Source organism: Rhinichthys klamathensis, unplaced genomic scaffold (assembly GCF_029890125.1).
Source record: "Rhinichthys klamathensis goyatoka isolate OS25496 unplaced genomic scaffold, OSU_Roscu_1.1 h1tg000085l_1, whole genome shotgun sequence".
Classification (NCBI taxonomy): Eukaryota; Metazoa; Chordata; class Actinopteri; order Cypriniformes; family Leuciscidae; genus Rhinichthys; species Rhinichthys klamathensis.
This window is the reverse complement of record NW_026606626.1, coordinates 1,364,291-1,389,136: the sequence shown is the minus strand read 5'-3', so window position 1 is coordinate 1,389,136 and position 24,846 is coordinate 1,364,291. Positions and strand designations below refer to the sequence as shown.

The window sequence follows — 24,846 nt, the reverse complement described above, 5'->3', positions numbered from 1 at the left end:
GTGATAGGCGTCGTATTCCTATAGGTAGAGGATCAGCTGATAATACTGAAGGAGTTATATATGTATACAGTGATAGGCGTCGTATTCCTATAGGTAGAGGATCAGCTGATAATACTGAAGGAGTTATATATGTTTACAGTGATAGGCGTCGTATACCTATAGGTAGAGGATCAGCTGATAATACTGAAGGAGTTATATATGTGTACAGTGATAGGTGTCGTATTCCTATAGGTAGAGGATCAGCTGATAATACTGAAGGAGTTATATATGTATACAGTGATAGGCGTCGTATTCCTATAGGTAGAGGATCAGCTGATAATACTGAAGGAGTTATATATGTATACAGTGATAGGCGTCGTATTCCTATAGGTTGAGGATCAGCTGATAATACTAAAGGAGTTATATATGTATACAGTGATAGGCGTCGTATTCCTATAGGTAGAGGATCAGCTGATAATACTGAAGGAGTTATATATGTATACAGTGATAGGCGTCGTATTCCTATAGGTAGAGGATCAGCTGATAATACTGAAGGAGTTATGTATACAGTGATAGGGTCGTATTCCTATAGGTAGAGGATCAGCTGATAATACTGAAGGAGTTATATATGTATACAGTGATAGGTGTCGTATTCCTATAGGTAGAGGATCAGCTGATAATACTGAAGGAGTTATATATGTATACAGTGATAGGGTCTACTTCCTGCTCTGCTACTGCTCTGCTACTTCTACTTCCTGCTCTGCTACTGTTCGGACGCTCTTGCCTACTGCTCCGCACTTTGCTCTATCGCTTTTATATTTTATATTTATATTTTATCTCCTTTTATCACCTAATTTTAACTTCAGCTAATCAGCACAGTGCTCAAACGCTTGGATTACTACAAAAAAGCAGAATACTTTTATTCGACCAGCCTCCCACTGCTTACATTCCGGGGAAGAAAACACAACTGCTAAAGGATAAGAGAAAATGCCTCTTCTGGAATCTACTTGCTGCACTAACTGCCAGAGACTTTTACAAAGGATTGTAGTTCTTGAAACAAAGTTACTTGTGGGACCACCAAACCAGTCGGAACACCAAACCTGACATCACTAGGATCTGTGATTCAGAAACATGGCTTTTCCTATCATTGCTACGCTGATGACACGCAACTCTACCTCTCATTCCAGCCTGACGATCCGACGGTAGCTGCTCGTATCTCAGCCTGCCTGACAGACATTTCTGGCTGGATGAAGGACCACCACCTTCAACTAAACCTTGCGAAGACAGAGCTACTTGTGGTCCCGGCCAACCCAACACTTCATCACAACTTCTCCATTCAGCTAGGCTCGTCATCCATAACTCCATCAAGGTCAGCTAAGAACCTTGGGGTTGTAATTGATGATCAGTTGAAATTCACAGACCACATTGCTAGAACTGCCCGGTCCTACAGATTTGCCTTGCACAACATTAGGAGGATCAGGCCCTTCCTTACAGAGCATGCCACACAACTCCTTGTCCAAGCACTTGTTTTATCCAGACTGGACTATTGTAATGCTCTCCTGGCTGGTCTTCCAGCTTGCTCTGTCAAACCTCTACAATTGATCCAGAATGCTGCAGCCAGAGTAGTCTTCAATGAGCCGAAGAGAGCACACGTCACTCCTCTCCTCACACAATTGCACTGGTTGCCAGTTGCCGCTCGCATTAAATTCAAGGCACTGACGTTGGCCTACAGAACAACCACTGGCACTGCTCCCTCTTACCTAAACTCATTACTTCAGACTTATGTGCCATCCAGAAACCTGCGCTCTGCTAGCGAATGTCGTCTTGTGGTACCATCTCAAAGAGGCACAAAATCTCTTTCTCGGACCTTTACCATGGCTGTTCCCTGTTGGTGGAATGATCTGCCTAACTCAACCAGAGCTTCTGAGTCAGTAGTCACTTTCAAGAAACTGCTGAAGACATATCTTTTTCGGCAGCACTTGATTAAGTAGAATTAACACTTTCTCTTCTCTTCTATTCTATAAAAAAAAAAACTGCACTAAAATTAAACTGAGAGGGGTTATAGCACTTACGTATTGTTGTCCTACTGTTAGTTTAACTGCTTCTATTGTTCTCATTTGTAAGTCGCTTTGGATAAAAGCGTCTGCTAAATGAATAAATGTAAATGTAATGTAAACACACAACAGAGCTTCGTCATGGACGCCCTCAGCATACAGCCGGTGAGTCCCATGAATCTAGTCCTCCTCGACAGGCCATACTGAGTGTAGAGAAACAAGCCGATCGACTTACAAATTGATGGCACAAACAGGGAGCGAGACCCAAAGGCACTCGAGACATCAGATTGTCACGAGCATCACATATTGCCGCAGTAGCATCCTCTACCCCAGATATGGCTTTGACAAGGATTGCAAACACTGGTCTCCTACCACCGCCTATCTTGAGAACAGATTTGAAGTATTAATGAATGAGGAATCCCTGAATGTGATGAATGTGATCGAACACAGACTGAACCAGCCAGTAGCTAACACTGCTAACTGGCACTCAAGGTCGAGCAGACAGCGCCACTCAGCTCAGAGCGCAGCCGAGCCCAGGACTCTGATAGTGGGTGACTCCATAATCAGAAACATTATTAGCAGGGATACAACTACTTGCTGCCTTCCACAAGCAACGACTTCTGATGTAAACAGGGAACTTAAGAACATTCTGACGAAACATAAGACTGCAAATCGACTCATCATTCATGTGGGGAAAAATGATATTCATAAAGAGCAGTCAGAACTCCTTAAGAAGGATTTCAATTAACTTTTTGAAACACTTAAAAGACTGAAAGTACAAACATTCATCAGTGGACCACTCCCAGCAAGAGGAACAAACAGGTTTTCACGGTTGCTTGGGCTCAACACATGGCTGCAAAAAACCTGCAATATAAAAGGAGTAAACTTCATTGACAACTTCAATCTTTTCTGGAGTCAGAGGCAACTGTTTCAACAGGATGGCCACCACCCAAACAAACTTGGTTCAAGAGTGCTAAAGGACAATATCTACTTCTCCCTCAATCATCCTTCTGCAGTGTGTGCCAATCCACTCAACCTGAATGGCACACACACACCTGGACACAGTATGAATGACCACAGGACTTCACTTCAGCACGTGGATGGACATGCGGTTGACACGTCACACAAGGACAATGATAACACCACTCAGCCAAAACAGCCACTGCTCACGGACACAAACTCAGCTGAGCCCTGCCCACAGAGCTCACCACAGACAGACTGTGACATACTAGAACTGCTCCAACTTTCAGCACCCAAGGACGACTTGCTGGAAAACCAGGACAGCATTTTACAGCCTCCAATAACACCAGAGAAACAGCCCCCTCCAGCCTCTACCCTCTCACCAGACACGTTTTCCCTATCTCCAGCATCTCCACAGCATCTTCTGTGCTTCTCAGAGAAAATGGAAAAACTGGTGTTTGCTGGAACCAAACTATCTGCAAGCCCCCAGACATCAACCAAAAAACGGCAGGCCCCAAAACCACGAAAGCCTTCGGGCCCAGCTCGCTCTCCGCTTGTGAGAGCTCTTCGGCCTCTGCAAAAACGCCAGGGCCCACACCCTCCTCCATCGGCTCGAGGTGAACCAAAAACAACTGATACCAGCTCTCAGTGATATGTGCCGGGTGCCCGCTATGATAACAGTAACTTTCTCAAATGTTTACAGAACAAGCGGGAACCCAGTGTGCCTGTATCTTTCTCTATTGCTGCTCGATTACATGATAGAAAGTCTAAGGCCTTCAAAAGCCGTACAGCAAACCCATCTAATCTGGTGCCTATTACACGCCAAACTAAGACAAAAGTAACAAAAAGTAAGACTGTTAAGTTAGCACTTTTAAACATCCGCTCACTTAAAAATAAATCACTTCTAGTCAATGACTTAATAACCACATACAACCTGGATTTTATGCTTCTTAATGAAACTTGGCTAGAAGACAGCTGCAGTTCAACAGTCCTCAATGAAACATCCCCTCCTAACTTTACTTTTATGAGTGTTTGCAGAGCGGGTAAGAGAGGCGGGGGCTTAGCTGCTCTTTTTAAAGATGTCTATCAATGTAAGCAAACATCATTTGGTAACTACCCCTCTTTTGAATATCTGGGTATTGTGTTAAAAGGTGCCCCACGCAATTTACTTATCATTATTTACAGGCCTCCAAAATACTCTCCAGCCTTTGCTGAGGACTTTACAGAACTGTTATCAACAATTTCCTCTGAGTTTGACTGTTTTGCTATAACTGGAGATTTTAACATTCACATAGATGATGATTAGACATGTGCCGGTATTCGGTAATGCGATAAATCGCGGTAATGAATATGCACGATATTGTTATCGCAGGGACTTCGAAATAACGTGAAAAATAATAGATCCGAATTTAGATTTTTAGAACGCGCATCAGCTTATTTTCCATCAACCGCTTAAAAAACAATGCGTATGCTGCGCAAAACACGTGCGCACTTTGATGTTTAACAATCCCCACATCACATGTATAAGCACTGTGTGCATGCAGTGCGCACTCTAGTCTAATGTAAACAATCCTCACGTGGAGAAGCACGGCGGAAGGAGGAACGCTGCCGACTATTTATCCCCCGCATGGCTGCCAACTCTCACGCATTTAGCTTGAGACTCACGCAATTGACACTTTCACACGGTCTCGTGCCACACATCCATTTTCTCACGCAGAGAAAAATCGCGGAGCAAAGAGGACACTGACACCGACAGACTAGACAGAGCAGGTTACTTTTGATATGAAAAAAACATCAGCTCTCAGGTTCTGTCCATTTTATAACGAAATTCAGACAATAAATACTGTTTTGCTGCTTGTAAGTGACAGATCGCGCGCCTCAGTTCAAGTAAACCGATCATCTGTTACTTTTTATTAAAGATACAGTACAACCCACCGAAAGGTACGTACTTTCGATCAATCAATGTTTTTCAACCACGGAAAGAGGTCAATAAAACTGCAGGAGAACAATTATGTCACAGAACGTTACATTTACCTCAGGAAAGCCATTTAATGTTAGTTGACCAGGGCTCTACAGTGCGACCATTTTGCTCGCATATGCCCCTAAAAATCGATACATGCGAACCGGAAAAATGATTTACGAGCACAATGTGCGAGTAACTACAACCATCGAAAATGAGACGATAACTAAATAAAAACTAGTTTTGAATGACAAAAACTATGACGAAAATCTATTGACATTTTCGTTAACGAATAAAAACTAGACAAAAATGTTAGATAGTGACGATTTGGGAAGCGATCCAGTCAGAACTGATGTCCTGAGTGCGTTTGTGGTAGATGCACACATTTGTACTGTAACGTGCTGATCTACCCACCGGCACACGGGCCGACATGCGCTGCATCTCATAAAACGTTAAAAAATGTAAACGTCTGGGAGAATGAGTAGAGCAGACATATAGATCTGAATAAGAGTGACGACGCAAAAAAAAAGCTTTATTGGGTTCGGTTTTCTGTGCGCACACACCCGACCCGAAGCGTGGAGCCATGCACATAGACACCTATAACGTTACAGCGCGCGAGTACTGAATTGAGCTCTCTTTCGTGTCTGAATGGACAAATACACAACATTATGTCGAAATGTCCGTTTTGAAGAGTATTCACGTAAACTATGTTGGTTGTCTTAAACCGTTGTGAGTGTATCGGATGTGCATCAGTGCAATTGGATCCGCATGTCATTGGACATGATCCGATGTCTTAAAGTGACAGTGGGTAATAAACCTAATCCGGTCTGTGTCCTTAATATTGATCAAGCAACAAAAGAAAAAGAGAAAAGCATTCACTGCTCGTTAATAGCTTTAATAAGGATTCATTATATTGAATTCACACAAATAAATATGTCTGCTGCTTGAAAGGCTAAAGAATGATGTATGCAAGTAGTTATAAAGAATGCATATATCATTCATTGAAAAGAAGACTATTCTACTTCTACGGAAAAGTGGTTTTATTTAATTTTAAGATTTGTTTTAAGTCACAGTAGTTAAATCTGTATCTGTATTGCATGTTCAAACTTTAAAATCATTCATATTAACAGGTTAATAGATGTTTTCTCCGGGAGTATATGGGTTTAGAGAAATTCTAAATTAATGCATTACAATTGAACTAAACCCATTATATTTTAGTCATCTGAATTGTGTTAGTTTTAGTCAACGAAATACAATAAGATTTTAGTCGACTAAATCTACAGTAGATACTAATACTAGTAAATACTAATACACTCATTTAAACTAGTTTCTCCTCCATGTTGTGGAAAGAGCCTCTGCAGTGGAAAGATGCAGATGTCCACTGCACAGGTGTGCCAATGTGCTCCTAGCCTCCTCCTGAGAGCAACACGTTCCCCTTGTTCTGTTTTACTAAAGTGATTGTAAAGTGTTATTTATACTTCTGCATCAAATCGGCGGTTTCACACCATAGTTGAACACAAAGAGAAGGAGCACACACGTAGTGTATATATATATATATATATATATAATAAATAGTTTGTTAAACTCTGTTACTTGAAAATTTTTCACTGTGCTCCAAAATTTCTTTGTGTGCTCCTACATTTTTTCATTTAGGCGCACATGTGCCCCTTGGGAAAAACCTTAGCGTAGAACCCTGTTGACTATAAGAAAATAGCTATAGAGAGGAGTATTTTGCTAAATATCTGCACTATATTACATATTTTAATATATGTTTACTTGTCATTATATAATTGTTATTATAATGAAAATTACGGCATATTACATTTTTATATTTATATTATTATTATATTTATATTGTATTCATTATATTTCATTTCTCTCTGTATGTTTACAGCATTATGTGAGATATTTTTTCTTGAGAAAAATTTAAATGCAGGCTATCTACTGTAGCCTACCTAATATTTATCCAAATGAGTCAATATTGAATCAAGATTGAAATTAAATCCAAGAATTTAATTGAAATCGTGAAAATTGTGTTAAGCAATAATACAAACAGTAGCCTCAGTAACTGTACCATGTAAACATTGTAACATGTTGTCACTAAAAAATAAAATTAATGTTTTGACAATCACAATTACACATTGTGATGCAAGTTTTTTTTAGATACCCCCAATCCATCTGTTTCTCTTGTGCAATTAAAATATCGTGATAATACCGTATACCGTGATAAAAGCTCAATCAATTAATCGCAGCATGAAAATTTGATACCGGCACATGCCTAATGAAGATACAACTATGGCAAAAGAAATCAAAACGGTTTTAAAAACTTTTGATCTGACTCAGCATGTACATGGTCCCACACACAATCGTGGACACACTCTAGATTTACTTATCAGTAAGGGTCTAAACATTTCATCGATTGTTATTAAGGATGTAGCACTGTCTGATCATTTCTGTATTTTCTTTGATATATTGATCTCTCCTGCCATTGAAACTAGATCTGTGTCTGTCAAGAAGAGATGCTTAAATGAGAACACTAGTGTGCTATTTATGAAGGCTATATCTTTAAAACCAAGCATATCTGCTGACTCTGTTGATTTTCTCCTTGATTCTTTTAACTCAAAGGTTAAAGGTGTAATAGATTATATTGCTCCTGTGAAAGTCAGGAAGAATAGTGGTAGACAAAAAGCACCTTGGAGAAACTCAACAGCTGTGCAAAATATGAAAAGACAATGCAGAAGAGCAGAGCGCATGTGGCGGAAGACAAAACTTGTAGTCCATTATAACATCTACAAAGACAGCATCCATGCTTTTAATATTGAACTAGGCAAAGCTAGACAGACTTTCTTCTCAAATATTATAAACAGCAACTTAAACAACACACGCACTCTTTTTGCTACTGTAGAGAGACTGACAAACCCCCCAAGCCAGATTCCCAGTGAAATGCTCTCAGACGGCAAGTGCAGTGAGTTTGCTTCTTTCTTCTCTGAGAAAATTAAGAATATCAGAAAGGTGATCAGCACATCATTGAGCCGCACTGGGGTCAGACAGATCAGACCACTACCTGAGAAAGTAGTTACTATGTCTGTTTTCGAAGAAATTGATGACAAAATTTTGGAAGAAACCGTACAGCACCTTAAAACATCAACCTGCGCCCTTGACGCACTTCCCACATCTTTCTTCAAAAGTGTGTTAAACAGTTTAGAAGCAGATCTCCTAAAAGTGGTTAATGCCTCACTTCTTTCTGGTAGTTTTCCAAACTCCCTGAAAACTGCAGTTGTCAAGCCCCTCCTGAAAAAGAGCAATCTGGATAAGACTATATTAAGCAACTATAGACCGATCTCAAATCTTCCTTTCATAGGCAAGATCATTGAAAAAGTTGTCTTCAATCAGCTGAACAAATTCTTAATCTCGAATGGATACTTTGACAATTTTCAATCTGGTTTCCGATCGCATCACAGCACAGAGACAGCGCTCATAAAGATAATAAACGATATTCGCTTAAATACTGATACAGGCAAATTATCAGTACTGGTACTACTCGACCTCAGTGCTGCATTTGACACTGTCGATCACGACATACTTCTTGACAGGCTGGAAAACTGGGTGGGGCTTTCTGGGACAGTCCTAAAATGGTTCAGGTCATACTTAGAAGGGAGAGGTTATTATGTGAGTATAGGAGACCATAAGTCTGAGTGGACATCCATGACATGCGGAGTCCCTCAAGGCTCAATTCTTGCGCCACTCCTATTCAACCTATATATGCTCCCAATGAGCCAAATAATGAGAAAGAACCGAATCTCTTACCACAGCTATGCAGACGACACACAGCTCTACTTACACACACACATACACACACACACACACACACACAGCTCTACTTAGTCCTATCGCCTAACGACTACAGCCCCATTGACTCCCTGTGCCAATGCATTGATGAAGTAAACAGTTGGATGTGCCAAAACTTTCTTCAGTTAAACAAAGACAAAACTGAAGTCATTGCGTTTGGAAACAAAGATGAAGTTCTCAAGGTGAATGCATACCTTGACGCTAGGGGTCTAACAACTAAAAATCAAGTCAGGAATCTTGGTGTGTCTCTGGAGTCAGATCTTAGTTTCAGTAGTCATGTCAAAGCAATAACTAAATCAGCATACTATCATCTGAAAAATATTGCAAGAATTAAATGCTTTGTTTCCAATCAAGACTTAGAGAAACTTGTGCATGCTTTCATCACCAGCAGGGTGGATTACTGTAATGGACTCCTCACTGGCCTTCCTAAAAAGACCATAAGACAGTTGCAGCTCATACAGAACGCTGCTGCCAGGCTTCTGAGCAGAACCAGAAAATATGAACACATCACACCAGTCCTCAAGTCTTTACACTGGCTCCCAGTTACATTTAGGATTAACTTTAAAGTATTATTACTGGTATATAAATCTTTTAATGGGCTAGGACCTCAATATATTGTAGATATGCTCACTGAATATAAACCTAACAGATCACTCAGATCATTAGGATCACATCAGCTAGAAATACCAAGGGTTCACTCTAAGCAAGGAGAGTCTGCTTTTAGCTATTATGCGAGCCGCAGCTGGAACCAGCTTCCAGAGGAGATCAGATGTGCTCCTACAGTAGTCACTTTCAAATCCAGACTCAAAACACATCTGTTTAGCTATGCATTTACTGAATGAGCACTGTGCCACTGTTCGTCCAACTGTTTTTACTGTACTGGTTTTGTCTTTGTTTGTTTTCTAATTTCTAATTTATTTATTTTTATAATCTCTGGAAGAGATTTTGAAGGAGAGCGGGAGAGTCTTCACTCCGATGAGGCGAGTGAAGGAGTAAGTTATACTGCTGTATAAGAAGTCTCTGAGAGCGTCGTTAAGGGTAACGGCTGCAGACAGCGCACACGAAGCGTGCTCTGTGGGGGCCCCGCTGGGCATTACTGGTGTAGCACCACCCCAGCAGAGTACGTCCCTGGGCTAGAGGCCCAGTGGCACCGTAAACCGGCTCAATCTCTTCCATCTCAGATAGGGGTGGACCAGTACTACTTTATTTGATTTTTTATTCTAAACTGTTTTAATTATTCTTATTTGTTTTGATTACTTTAATTTCTTCTATGTAAAGCACTTTGAATTGCCATTGTGTATGAAATGTGCTATATAAATAAACTTGCCTTGCCTTGCCTTGCCTAGGGTCGTATTCCTGTAGGTAGAGGATCAGCTGATAATACTGAAGGAGTTATATATGTATACAGTGATAGAGTCGTATTCCTATAGGTAGAGGATCAGCTGATAATACTGAAGGAGTTATATATGTATACAGTGATAGAGTCGTATTCCTATAGGTAGAGGATCAGCTGATAATACTGAAGGAGTTATATATGTATACAGTGATAGGGTCGTATTCCTATAGGTAGAGGATCAGCTGATAATACTGAAGGAGTTATATATGTATACAGTGATAGAGTCGTATTCCTATAGGTAGAGGATCAGCTGATAATACTGAAGGAGTTATATATGTATACAGTGATAGGGTCGTATTTCTATAGGTAGAGGATCAGCTGATAATACTGAAGGAGTTATATATGTATACAGTGATAGAGTCGTATTTCTATAGGTAGAGGATCAGCTGATAATACTGAAGGAGTTATATATGTATACAGTGATAGAGTCGTATTTCTATAGGTAGAGGATCAGCTGATAATACTGAAGGAGTTATATATGTGTACAGTGATAGAGTCGTATTCCTATAGGTAGAGGATCAGCTGATAATACTGAAGGAGTTATATATGTATACAGTGATAGAGTCGTATTTCTATAGGTAGAGGATCAGCTGATAATACTGAAGGAGTTATATATGTGTACAGTGATAGAGTCGTATTCCTATAGGTAGAGGATCAGCTGATAATACTGAAGGAGTTATATATGTATACAGTGATAGAGTCGTATTCCTATAGGTAGAGGATCAGCTGATAATACTGAAGGAGTTATATATGTATACAGTGATAGGCGTCGTATTCCTATAGGTAGAGGATCAGCTGATAATACTGAAGGAGTTATATATGTATACAGTGATAGGGTCGTATTCCTATAGGTAGAGGATCAGCTGATAATACTGAAGGAGTTATATATGTATACAGTGATAGGGTCGTATTCCTATAGGTAGAGGATCAGCTGATAATACTGAAGGAGTTATATATGTATACAGTGATAGGCGTCGTATTCCTATAGGTAGAGGATCAGCTGATAATACTGAAGGAGTTATATATGTATACAGTGATAGACGTCGTATTCCTATAGGTAGAGGATCAGCTGATAATACTGAAGGAGTTATATATGTATACAGTGATAGGGTCGTATTCCTATAGGTAGAGGATCAGCTGATAATACTGAAGGAGTTATATATGTATACAGTGATAGACGTCGTATTCCTATAGGTAGAGGATCAGCTGATAATACTGAAGGAGTTATATATGTATACAGTGATAGACGTCGTATTCCTATAGGTAGAGGATCAGCTGATAATACTGAAGGAGTTATATATGTATACAGTGATAGGGTCGTATTCCTATAGGTTGAGGATCAGCTGATAATACTAAAGGAGTTATATATGTATACAGTGATAGACGTCGTATTCCTATAGGTAGAGGATCAGCTGATAATACTGAAGGAGTTATATATGTATACAGTGATAGACGTCGTATTCCTATAGGTAGAGGATTAGCTGATAATACTGAAGGAGTTAAATATGTATACAGTGATAGGCGTTGTATTCATATAGGTAGAGGATCAGCTGATAATACTGAAGGAGTTATATATGTATACAGTGATATGCGTCGTATTCCTATAGGTAGAGGATCAGCTGATAATACTGAAGGAGTTATATATGTATACAGTGATATGCGTCGTATTCCTATAGGTAGAGGATCAGCTGATAATACTGAAGGAGTTATATATGTATACAGTGATAGGGTCGTATTCCTATAGGTAGAGGATCAGCTGATAATACTGAAGGAGTTATATATGTATACAGTGATAGGCGTTGTATTCATATAGGTAGAGGATCAGCTGACAATACTGAAGGAGTTATATATGTATACAGTGATATGCGTCGTATTCCTATAGGTAGAGGATCAGCTGATAATACTGAAGGAGTTATATATGTATACAGTGATATGCGTCGTATTCCTATAGGTAGAGGATCAGCTGATAATACTGAAGGAGTTATATATGTATACAGTGATATGCGTCGTATTCCTATAGGTAGAGGATCAGCTGATAATACTGAAGGAGTTATATATGTATACAGTGATAGGGTCGTATTCCTATAGGTAGAGGATCAGCTAATAATACTGAAGGAGTTATATATGTATATAGTGATAGGTGTCGTATTCCTATAGGTAGAGGATCAGCTGATAATACTGAAGGAGTTATATATGTATACAGTGATAGGGTCGTATTCCTATAGGTAGAGGATCAGCTGATAATACTGAAGGAGTTATATATGTATACAGTGATAGGGTCGTATTCCTATAGGTAGAGGATCAGCTGATAATACTGAAGGAGTTATATATGTATACAGTGATAGGGTCGTATTCCTATAGGTAAAGGATCAGCTGATAATACTGAAGGAGTTATATATGTATACAGTGATAGGGTCGTATTCCTATAGGTAGAGGATCAGCTGAAAATACTGAAGGAGTTATATATGTATACAGTGATAGGTGTCGTATTCCTATAGGTAGAGGATCAGCTGATAATACTGAAGGAGTTATATATGTATACAGTGATAGGGTCGTATTCCTATAGGTAGAGGATCAGCTGATAATACTGAAGGAGTTATATATGTATACAGTGATAGGGTCGTATTCCTATAGGTAGAGGATCAGCTGATAATACTGAAGGAGTTATATATGTATACAGTGATAGGGTCGTATTCCTATAGGTAGAGGATCAGCTGATAATACTGAAGGAGTTATATATGTATACAGTGATAGGCGTCGTATTCCTATAGGTAGAGGATCAGCTGATAATACTGAAGGAGTTATATATGTATACAGTGATAGGCGTCGTATTCCTATAGGTAGAGGATCAGCTGATAATACTGAAGGAGTTATATATGTATACAGTGATAGGGTCGTATTCCTATAGGTAGAGGATCAGCTGATAATACTGAAGGAGTTATATATGTATACAGTGATAGGCGTCGTATTCATATAGGTAGAGGATCAGCTGATAATACTGAAGGAGTTATATATGTATACAGTGATAGGCGTCGTATTCCTATAGGTAGAGGATCAGCTGATAATACTGAAGGAGTTATATATGTATACAGTGATAGGTGTCGTATTCCTATAGGTAGAGGATCAGCTGATAATACTGAAGGAGTTATATATGTATACAGTGATAGGTGTCGTATTCCTATAGGTAGAGGATCAGCTGATAATACTGAAGGAGTTATATATGTATACAGTGATAGGTGTCGTATTCCTATAGGTAGAGGATCAGCTGATAATACTGAAGGAGTTATATATGTATACAGTGATAGGTGTCGTATTCCTATAGGTAGAGGATCAGCTGATAATACTGAAGGAGTTAAATATGTATACAGTGATAGGTGTCGTATTCCTATAGGTAGAGGATCAGCTGATAATACAGAAGGAGTTATATATGTATACAGTGATAGGTGTCGTATTCCTATAGGTAGAGGATCAGCTGATAATACTGAAGGAGTTATATATGTATACAGTGATAGGTGTCGTATTCCTATAGGTAGAGGATCAGCTGATAATACTGAAGGAGTTATATATGTATACAGTGATAGGTGTCGTATTCCTATAGGTAGAGGATCAGCTGATAATACTGAAGGAGTTATATATGTATACAGTGATAGGTGTCGTATTCCTATAGGTAGAGGATCAGCTGATAATACTGAAGGAGTTATATATGTATACAGTGATAGGTGTCGTATTCCTATAGGTAGAGGATCAGCTGATAATACTGAAGGAGTTATATATGTATACAGTGATAGGTGTCGTATTCCTATAGGTAGAGGATCAGCTGATAATACTGAAGGAGTTAAATATGTATACAGTGATAGGTGTCGTATTCCTATAGGTAGAGGATCAGCTGATAATACTGAAGGAGTTATATATGTATACAGTGATAGGCGTCGTATTCCTATAGGTAGAGGATCAGCTGATAATACTGAAGGAGTTATATATGTATACAGTGATATGCGTCGTATTCCTATAGGTTGAGGATCAGCTGATAATACTGAAGGAGTTATATATGTATACAGTGATAGGGTCGTATTCCTATAGGTAGAGGATCAGCTGATAATACTGAAGGAGTTATATATGTTTACAGTGATAGGCGTCGTATTCCTATAGGTAGAGGATCAGCTGATAATACTGAAGGAGTTATATATGTATACAGTGATAGGTGTCGTATTCCTATAGGTAGAGGATCAGCTGATAATACTGAAGGAGTTATATATGTATACAGTGATAGGTGTCGTATTCCTATAGGTAGAGGATCAGCTGATAATACTGAAGGAGTTATATATGTATACAGTGATAGGTGTCGTATTCCTATAGGTAGAGGATCAGCTGATAATACTGAAGGAGTTATATATGTATACAGTGATATGCGTCGTATTCCTATAGGTTGAGGATCAGCTGATAATACTGAAGGAGTTATATATGTATACAGTGATAGGTGTCGTATTCCTATAGGTAGAGGATCAGCTGATAATACTGAAGGAGTTATATATGTATACAGTGATATGCGTCGTATTCCTATAGGTAGAGGATCAGCTGATAATACTAAAGGAGTTATATATGTATACAGTGATAGGCGTCGTATTCCTATAGGTAGAGGATCAGCTGATAATACTGAAGGAGTTATATATGTATACAGTGATATGCGTCGTATTCCTATAGGTAGAGGATCAGCTGATAATACTGAAGGAGTTATATATGTATACAGTGATAGAGTCGTATTCCTATAGGTAGAGGATCAGCTGATAATACTGAAGGAGTTATATATGTATACAGTGATATGCGTCGTATTCCTATAGGTTGAGGATCAGCTGATAATACTGAAGGAGTTATATATGTATACAGTGATAGGTGTCGTATTCCTATAGGTAGAGGATCAGCTGATAATACTGAAGGAGTTATATATGTATACAGTGATATGCGTCGTATTCCTATAGGTTGAGGATCAGCTGATAATACTGAAGGAGTTATATATGTATACAGTGATATGCGTCGTATTCCTATAGGTAGAGGATCAGCTGATAATACTGAAGGAGTTATATATGTATACAGTGATATGCGTCGTATTCCTATAGGTAGAGGATCAGCTGATAATACTGAAGGAGTTATATATGTATACAGTGATATGCGTCGTATTCCTATAGGTAGAGGATCAGCTGATAATACTGAAGGAGTTATATATGTATACAGTGATATGCGTCGTATTCCTATAGGTTGAGGATCAGCTGATAATACTGAAGGAGTTATATATGTATACAGTGATAGACGTCGTATTCCTATAGGTTGAGGATCAGCTGATAATACTGAAGGAGTTATATATGTATACAGTGATATGCGTCGTATTCCTATAGGTTGAGGATCAGCTGATAATACTGAAGGAGTTATATATGTATACAGTGATATGCGTCGTATTCCTATAGGTAGAGGATCAGCTGATAATACTGAAGGAGTTATATATGTATACAGTGATATGCGTCGTATTCCTATAGGTAGAGGATCAGCTGATAATACTGAAGGAGTTATATATGTATACAGTGATATGCGTCGTATTCCTATAGGTAGAGGATCAGCTGATAATACTGAAGGAGTTATATATGTATACAGTGATATGCGTCGTATTCCTATAGGTAGAGGATCAGCTGATAATACTAAAGGAGTTATATATGTATACAGTGATATGCGTCGTATTCCTATAGGTAGAGGATCAGCTGATAATACTGAAGGAGTTATATATGTATACAGTGATAGGGTCGTATTCCTATAGGTAGAGGATCAGCTGATAATACTGAAGGAGTTATATATGTGTACAGTGATAGGCGTCGTATTCCTATAGGTAGAGGATCAGCTGATAATACTAAAGGAGTTATATATGTGTACAGTGATAGGCGTCGTATTCCTATAGGTAGAGGATCAGCTGATAATACTGAAGGAGTTATATATGTATACAGTGATAGGCGTCGTATTCCTATAGGTAGAGGATCAGCTGATAATACTGAAGGAGTTATATATGTATACAGTGATAGGCGTCGTATTCCTATAGGTAGAGGATCAGCTGAGAGTCACTGATGAGAGCTCGACTAACATGACCTGCCAGAACTGATGCTACGCTTGATTGTTATTGACGCGATTTAAACACAGGTTGATGGACTATATGAGAGAGGATTTCAGTACGTTTTTTTGTGTCAGAGAAGAGGTTGAGATAAGTGAAGATGAAGAGAGACAGATGAAGATGAAGAGAGAGAGAGATGGACTCACGCGGCCGTCCAGCGAGAGCAGGATTGAGTCGCTCTTGATGTCTCTGTGGATGACACCCTGTGAGTGGAGATACGCCAGCGCCTGCAGAACAGCCTCACACACCGTCGCGATCTGCTCCTCGCTCAGCCTGAACACACACACACACTCACAGAACTCTACCTCACTACAGCTTTAACAGGGGATTTTTTAGTTTGCTTTCTTTCACCACACTAGGTTAATCTTAAGTTTCACATCAAAAACTGTTGAGCTTGATAATGCACTTCATTTCAGAATCTAGTTTTATTCCTGCGGCTTTGCTTTAGGATGGTTTTGATTTAGAGCTGTTCGATGCATTAAATATTAGCGAATATATTTGCTGACGATAGAAAAAAATCTCAATACTGTTATATTTATTCAGACAGAAGCCAATTGCATGATCTTTTTCACTCTCAGGACTGACAGCTGACAGACGGCTGCTCGTGATCATTTTGAAAAGGTTTTTATTTACAGCGTGTTGAGCATTCAGCCAATCACAAGTCAGAGCGGGTGAATGAAGCCATAGATATCCATAATAAAGGCTAGATGTCTCGTCCGCAATGCTGGCGAATGGAGGTTGACGTCTGCACTGGCGGCCATCTTGTCACAGGCAGCTCGCTCACTCGTAACATTGTGTTTTAATGGCGCATGTACTTTTTAAATAACCATAACTTGCTCAATTTTCTACCGATTTTCAAACGGTTTGGTTTGTTATAAACGTCAGAGATGTAGTTATGACACTGTATACTTATGAATAATCTGTGTATAAATAAATAATCATCCAGAACAGAAGGATAGCCACGTTAATAATGTTTATAAGAAACCAAACCGTTTGTAAATCCGTCAAGATTTCACCGAGATAAGAGTATTTGTGTTCGTGCGGATCACTCATCTTACATCAGGCACCACAGAGCCCGCCAGAAAGCTTGCCTGTGACAAGATGGCCGCCAGTGATGACGATAGAGACTCCGCCGTAAGACATCTAGCCTTTATTATGGATATCTATATATGAAACAGCCAATCTGGGGTATGTTTCCCGAAAGCATCGTTATCCAACTATGGTCGGATCCGTCGTCATCAGTACAGTTCAACGAGTCGGTGTTTCCCGAAACCATCGTTCCAACGAACATTCGCAAACAACATCGCAAAGTTGTTTGTTTGGAACGACAGTGTTGGACCTGTGGTTAGAAGCAGTTTCTAGTTTGCATGACATGTGGACTCAATAAAACCTTATCTTGAGCAAAATAAGCAAGCTGACATTTAGTACAACCTGTGTCTTTTATTTAGAATACATACAAATGTCATTTACGTCTTTGAGTTTGTCAAGAGATTTAAAGAACAGTTTTTGAAGAGTGCGCATGTGTGAACGAGCTCTAGTGTGTAAGAACGAGTCTATGATTGAATCTGGAAATAAACCGAAATAACTGAGAAAAATGAGAAATAGTCCTCAGATGATATGTCTGTAATTTATATCAAAACATCTAGCATTAGTTCGATCTCAAACAGTTTTATTAAAAGAAGTTATTACTCCACCACGTGCGTGACGTCATAAACCAACATGGTTGAACGTCCACAATATGGTTTCGGGAAACAGTCGTGACTTATTTCTTCAACGATGCTTTTCTTTGTTCTTTATAGAACTTGCTTTGTTTTTGCAACATTTTTGTAGGAAGATTGTATTTTTTGCATAATTTGCCTGTTTTTTATTTTGAATATCTTTATTTTGATACCTTTTAGTACATATGATTTTTAAACGTTCCTTTCGTGTTCATTGAGTAAAAAGCAGCGAGTGTCACTGTCTTGATTATTGTTATTATAATTTTTTTGCAGTAAGCAATTGTATGTACTTTGTATGTAACAATAGCTGTTCTATTCAGATCATGTCTTTTTTTAATGGAGGACACAAAAAAAATCAACTTTTTAAATGCAAAAATATCAAAAATGCAAAAATATCAATACATATTGAATATCATCAAAATATGAAAAAAATATGGAGATATCATTTTTTTGCTTTATCACCCAGCCCTATTTTTTTTATATGCAGGGTTATTAATTTATTCATATCATATAATTGCTTGTCAATCAAAATGTCTTCAAATCCGTTATTTTATCATTTACTTTATTTAGCCCATTTAATTTGTTGACTAATTAAAAATACATATATTTTGTATACTTATGACATTAGGTTTATATATCTCACAATTCTGACTTTATAACCCGCAGTTCTGAGAAATAAGCCTGCTGTAAAGGAATCTTTTGGTTAATTTATTATTATTATTATTATTATTTAAATTGATTTATTATTAAAAATTTATTTATAGATTAAAAACCGATTTTGTTTGTGTAGAAAAAACTTGAGATGCACTTTTTGATTTATTCATGTCATATTATTGCTTGTCAAACAAAAAGTCTTCAAAGAAGCTAGAAAATCATTCTATTTTATAATTTATATATTATTAAGCCTATTTAATTTGCTGACTAATACACTTTTGTATATTTATGCTATTAGGTTTAGCCTCCTGTAAAGGAATGTTTTCTTTAAATTATTATTAGTTGTATATTATCGATACATAGATTTTGTATACAAATTTATAGATGGATTTGTAAATACAGATTTTGTTTGTCTATAAAAAACTTTTTGAAATGCAGGCGTATCAATTTATTCATGTCAAATAATTGCTTTTCAAATCAGTTTGAAAATGGCCTAGTTCTTGAAGGCTATTGGTGAACTAAACGCTGCTAAACTGAACTGAACCTGCTCTACTCTCAGATGTCTTCTGTCCTCTGGCACTGTGTGCAAAATCAATCATGTTTGCAAACATGTCCCGCTCAATGTTCAGGTCAGATCTCGTCCTTCTGCAATGCCAACTCCAGTCAGCCGCGCTAGTGTGGACACTGGACTCATGTCAATCTAGTCCTTCATCAGACAAAGAGAGAGATGCATTTACCAAACTAATTAAACAGCTAATCAGATTCCCCTGAGCAAAGTCTGAGTACATCAGCAGATCGATGAGTTAACTGTACATCACCCTCTTGTGGAGTGAAGAAAACACTACAATAATACAACATGGGATTAGCATTTGCAGGAACTACAAGCAGAGCAACCCGAGCTTATCTCTTGCTCATCCGAGTTACAATCCCAGTGACGTCACTGTTCTCTGAATTCACATTAAAAACATTATAAACGGACTTTACACTGCAAAAATCATTTTCTTACTTAGGATTTTTGTCTTGTTTCCAGTCCAAATATCTAAAAATCTTAAATCAAGAAGCATTTACCAGATAAGTAAACTGACATAAGAAATTAGATCTTGTTTTCAAAAATTAAATGAGTTTTTGCTTAAAACAGGCAAGATGATCATTAATCATTTCAAATGGAAACAAAGAATATTTTTCTTACTCCATTGGCAGATCATTTTGCTAGTTTTACGCAAAAACTTACTTAATTTTGATTTTCTTTTTATTTTAACTTTGTGGGCGGGTCTTGGGCGCTGTTGCTATTTTACCGGCGGGATAAATGACTCTTGCGCCCGACGCAAGTTTAAAAGGGGTTGGTCTGAAATAGCTTCATTATTCATAGGTGTGGTTTGGGCATAACATGAAATAAACCAATCAGAGCGTCATCCAACATACCCTTTAAGAGCAGGTGCGCATGTTGCATGGCGGATTGTTATTATTATGGCGGATTACCAGGAGCGCGCCAGGAGCGGTTCACAGCCGAGGAGACCGACGTTCTTGTCAGGACCGTGAAAGACAGAGAAGTGACGTTGTATGGGGATGGGAGATTTTGTTTTTTCTGGTTCTTGACGGACAAACTAATTTGTCAGATGTCCTTATATACATATGTGTCTTGCCACTATTGGACAAACAGGTCTGATCCGTCATTACTACAATTACAATTAGCCTGAAAAATTTGGGTAAATGTACGCTAGATTTAGGCCTACATTTTTTTACATCTTCATGGACACCACAATGATTTCCCTCATGTGTAAATATTTTTCCTTGTTATAATGTATGATTTGCAAAAATAAAAACGGCTGCATCTGTGTTGATGAGAGAATCTAAGTGTGTGTGTGTTGTGCACCCGCTACATTATGGCCAAGCATGCGCGCTTAAAATAGCATTATGAACAACGCGCGACGCGCCACTGACTTTAGACTAGGTTTTTTCTGGTCAGTGGTGGAATTGTTTTCTGGAACTGCAGAATAGCACCAGGGAACGTTTGCGCCGAAACACGCCTCCTCTTTGCGCCGACCCGCCCAGGGAGCGCAAGTTCATTCCCTAGTTTACCGACGTGTGTCTGTGGAGGGAAAAGCCCGCTTTGCGCGGGTGCAAAATAGGAATGATACATGCATCAGTGTACAAAGTCATTTGCGCCGGGTGCAAGATAGGGCCCTCTGTAAGAAAAGCATTTTTTGCAGTGTGATCATGTTCCTTGTCTTATTGTGAATGATTCATCATTGCATGTTTTCTGTCTACACAATCTTTTAACCAATAACTGGTTGCAAAATGATGTTATTTATTATATTATATTATATTCTACAGCCATGGTTAAGCATATTGCTTGTGAATGCTTCTGACCTCAATCATCTAAGAAATCCAGCTTTCTCCGCTTTCATGAAACCGAAGGAAGAGGCTTTCCTTGAGAAATGATGAGTTTGTCGCTACTTTCTCTAAAGGTTCAGCTTTCACACCTGGTTTCAGACACGATGTTTGTTAAAGCTCCTCCCTGCAGATACTCCATGATTACCCAGAGTTCCTCCTCCACCAGAGCGCTTTTAAACATCTCCACCACGTTCCTGTGCTGGTAATCTCTCATAATCACCACCTGTGAACACACACCCACACAGTCTGATCAATGCGAAACACTGCAAAATCAACATCACAGTGAATCTGCAACATGGTCAGATCATTTATGCTTTTATTTTACTTTGAGATGCATTTATGAGTAAAACAAGATACTCAATGGAATTTTCATAGAAGTAAATGCATGATATTTGCATTTAAATCAAATCAATATTGAGGTTGTTTTTTTATTATTATTCTATATATTCTATAGCAATTTATGTGGGTTTCCGCCCTGATATTTGCATCCAACAACACTTAATTAGCCTATGGACTCAGTCTTTTTCTCCGTGTGATGGTGCACTTGATGAATTCATAACACAAAAGTTATTTGTGTCTCACGTAACACACAGATTGCAAATAGATTACCAAGAACCAAACAAAAACAAACAAGCACAGCATTGCTGAGTATTTCCTCCTTAAAACTGAGTGAACCAAAAGACAGTCTCAAAAACACGGTTTGAAATCGCTGGTGTTTCTGACGTCACAAACGACCTTGTAACCAATCAGATCAATGTGTTATCGTCAACCAGTGGATCTCTGAGCTGAGTGAGTGAGTGGAGGCGGGGCTCATTTGCATATTCATAGAACCACGCATACTAAATGAGGCTTTTTTTTCCCTGGTAAAAACATTTAAATATGTCATTTTGGTGATCAAAGATAAGTTTTAAGGGATAAATTGATTGACTACAGGGAGACTTTAAGATATTAACTCGTTTTCCCTCTGAGCTGAGTGAGTGAGTGAGTGGAGGCGGGGCTCATTTGCATATTCACAGAACCACGCATACTAAATGAGGCTTTTTTTCCCCTGGTAAAAACATTTAAATATTTCATTTTGGTGATCAAAGATAAGTTTTAAGGGATAAATTGATTGACTACAGGGAGACTTAAAGATATTAACTCGTTTTCTCTCTGAGCTGAGTGAGTGAGTGGAGGTGGAGCTCATTTGCATATTCATTGAACCGCGTATACTAAATGAGGCAAGGGTGTAGAGTTACATTCAAGATATTTTAAGGCATGACGAAGGAATTTTTTTTTTAATTTGTAATTTTGGTGATCAAAGATGAGTTTTAAGGGATAAAAAGATTGACTACAGGGAGACTTTAAGATATTAACTCGTTTTCCCTCTGAGCTGAGTGAGTGAGTGGAGGCGGGGCTCATTTGCATATTCACAGAACCACGCATACTAAATGAGGCTTTTTTTCCCCTGGTAAAAACATTTAAATATTTCATTTTGGTGATCAAAGATAAGTTTTAAGGGATAAATTGATTGACTACAGGGAGACTTTAAGATATTAACTCGTTTTCTCTCTGAGCTGAGTGAGTGAGTGGAGGCGGGGCTCATTTGCATATTCATTGAACCGCGTATACTAAATGAGGCAAGGGTGTCGAGTTACATTCAAGATATTTTAAGGCATGACGAAGGAATTTTTTTTTTAATTTGTAATTTTGGTGATCAAAGATGAGTTTTAAGGGATAAAAAGATTGACTACAGGGAGACTTTAAGATATTAACTCGTTTTCTCTCTGAGCTGAGTGAGTGAGTGGAGGCGGGGCTCATTTGCATATTCACAGAACCACGCATACTAAATGAGGCTTTTTTTCCCCTGGTAAAAACATTTAAATATTTCATTTTGGTGATCAAAGATAAGTTTTAAGGGATAAATTGATTGACTACAGGGAGACTTTAAGATATTAACTCGTTTTCTCTCTGAGCTGAGTGAGTGAGTGGAGGCGGGGCTCATTTGCATATTCATTGAACCGCGTATACTAAATGAGGCAAGGGTGTCGAGTTACACTCAAGATATTTTAAGGCATGACGAAGGAATTTTTTTTTTAATTTGTAATTTTGGTGATCAAAGATGAGTTTTAAGGGATAAAAAGATTGACTACAGGGAGACTTTAAGATATTAACTCGTTTTCTCTCTGAGCTGAGTGAGTGAGTGGAGGCGGGGATCATTTGCATATTCATTGAACCGCGTATACTAAATGAGGCAAGGGTGTCGAGTTACATTCGAGATATTTTAAGGCATGACGAAGGAAAAAAAATTTAATTTGTACTTTTGGTGATCAAAGATGAGTTTTAAGGGATATAATTATTGACTACAGGGGGACTTTAAATATACTGTAAGGGTAGAATTGTGATGTGAGATCCACCAATCAGAGCTTCCCGAATTCCTACATTTTTGGATTGGTTATAACTAATGGAGAATATCTTGTGTTTTCCGTGTGATCTACACAACTCATTATAATGTTGTTAGTTTCACCTCGTTGAAGAGCAGTTCTCTGCGCTGTTGTCTCCTGAGGTCCATCATCTTGACGGCCACCACGCGTCCGCTGTGTTTCTCGCGGGCGATACACACCACTCCCGTGGACCCCTCTCCGATCTTCACGAAGTTCTCCAGATACGAGCGCGGGTCGCCTTTGTCCACCACCATCTGCAGCGCGGCCTTGAACTGCTCGTGAGTGACTTTAGGAGGGTCGGGTGGCGGACGGGGCGAGGGGTGTAGCGGGGGTCTGAACGCAGGAGAACAGGTTCCCGGAGGACTGTTGGCCAGAGAGCCGGTGGGAGACGGCCGGGGCTGCGACGGACTGTCCTGTCGGGGGTAGAGGCCTGGGTTCGGGCAGCCCGAGTGCCTCATGAAGGGGTCTGGACCGCTGGGCCGATAACTGATGTTGGGGGAGAGTCCGATGGTGTAGCTGGAGGAGGAACGGACGGTTTTGTGTGGCCGGCTGCCGCTCATGAGAGGACTGCTGGTGCCGCTGTGCAAATATCCCGGCTGGTGTCTCATGGCTGCGTCGGCCTGAGGGAAACACAAGGACAAATAGAAGTAAGGCGTCACATTTCTGCTTTAACCTGCTTTGCTCACTAACATGCATTCGTCCGACAAGTGACTAGGGATGCACCGATGTGAACATTTTGACTGATACCCGATAATTCTTTATATTTGAAAGCCGATAACCGATTGGCCGAAAAACCTAAATCCCAAACTTTTAAAAGCCTGATTACAAAAACACAAGTCTCACCATTAAAATCCATGACCCAAACACACAATTATAATGTTTTTATTATGATTTTATGTAGCCGATATGACAGACTTGCGCTGCACATGTTGCACTGAACTGTATTTTCCTATTTTGAAGTGATTTCAATCATATTTCAAGCAATTTCATGGCGGACAGTGCGAATCCGAAGTGTCTCAGCTGAAGGAAATAATACCGGTCAAATTTTCTTATCAGGCCGATAATAATAACATTAAAAATGAATATGGTGGTCGATATACCGTGCATCCCTAATCCTTGCTGAATAAAATTATTATTGTTATTTTTTAAATATCTTTCGAATTAAATCAGAGCAAATCATCATATTAGAATGATTTGTGAAGGATCGTGTGGTACTGAAGACTGGAGTAATGATGCTGAAAATGCTCAGGAATAAAATACATTTTAACATATATTCACAGAAAACTATGGAAGTTTGTTTCCGCCACTGAA

The 24,846-nt window shown here is 38.9% G+C and overlaps 1 protein-coding gene across 1 annotated transcript in view; it reads right to left on the bottom strand.

Annotated features, from left to right (window-relative positions):
- The window catches only part of LOC130085684 (serine/threonine-protein kinase PAK 6), a 120,979-nt gene that overhangs the window by 6,648 nt on the left and 89,485 nt on the right, over positions 1 to 24,846 (bottom strand). The window contains exons 5-7 of the mRNA XM_056251593.1: positions 23,619 to 24,155; positions 21,202 to 21,335; positions 16,493 to 16,619 (exon numbers count right to left, since the gene is read on the bottom strand). Of these exons, the coding sequence (XP_056107568.1) occupies positions 16,493 to 16,619; positions 21,202 to 21,335; positions 23,619 to 24,155 (798 nt within the window). The remainder of the gene's footprint in view (positions 1 to 16,492; positions 16,620 to 21,201; positions 21,336 to 23,618; positions 24,156 to 24,846) is intronic.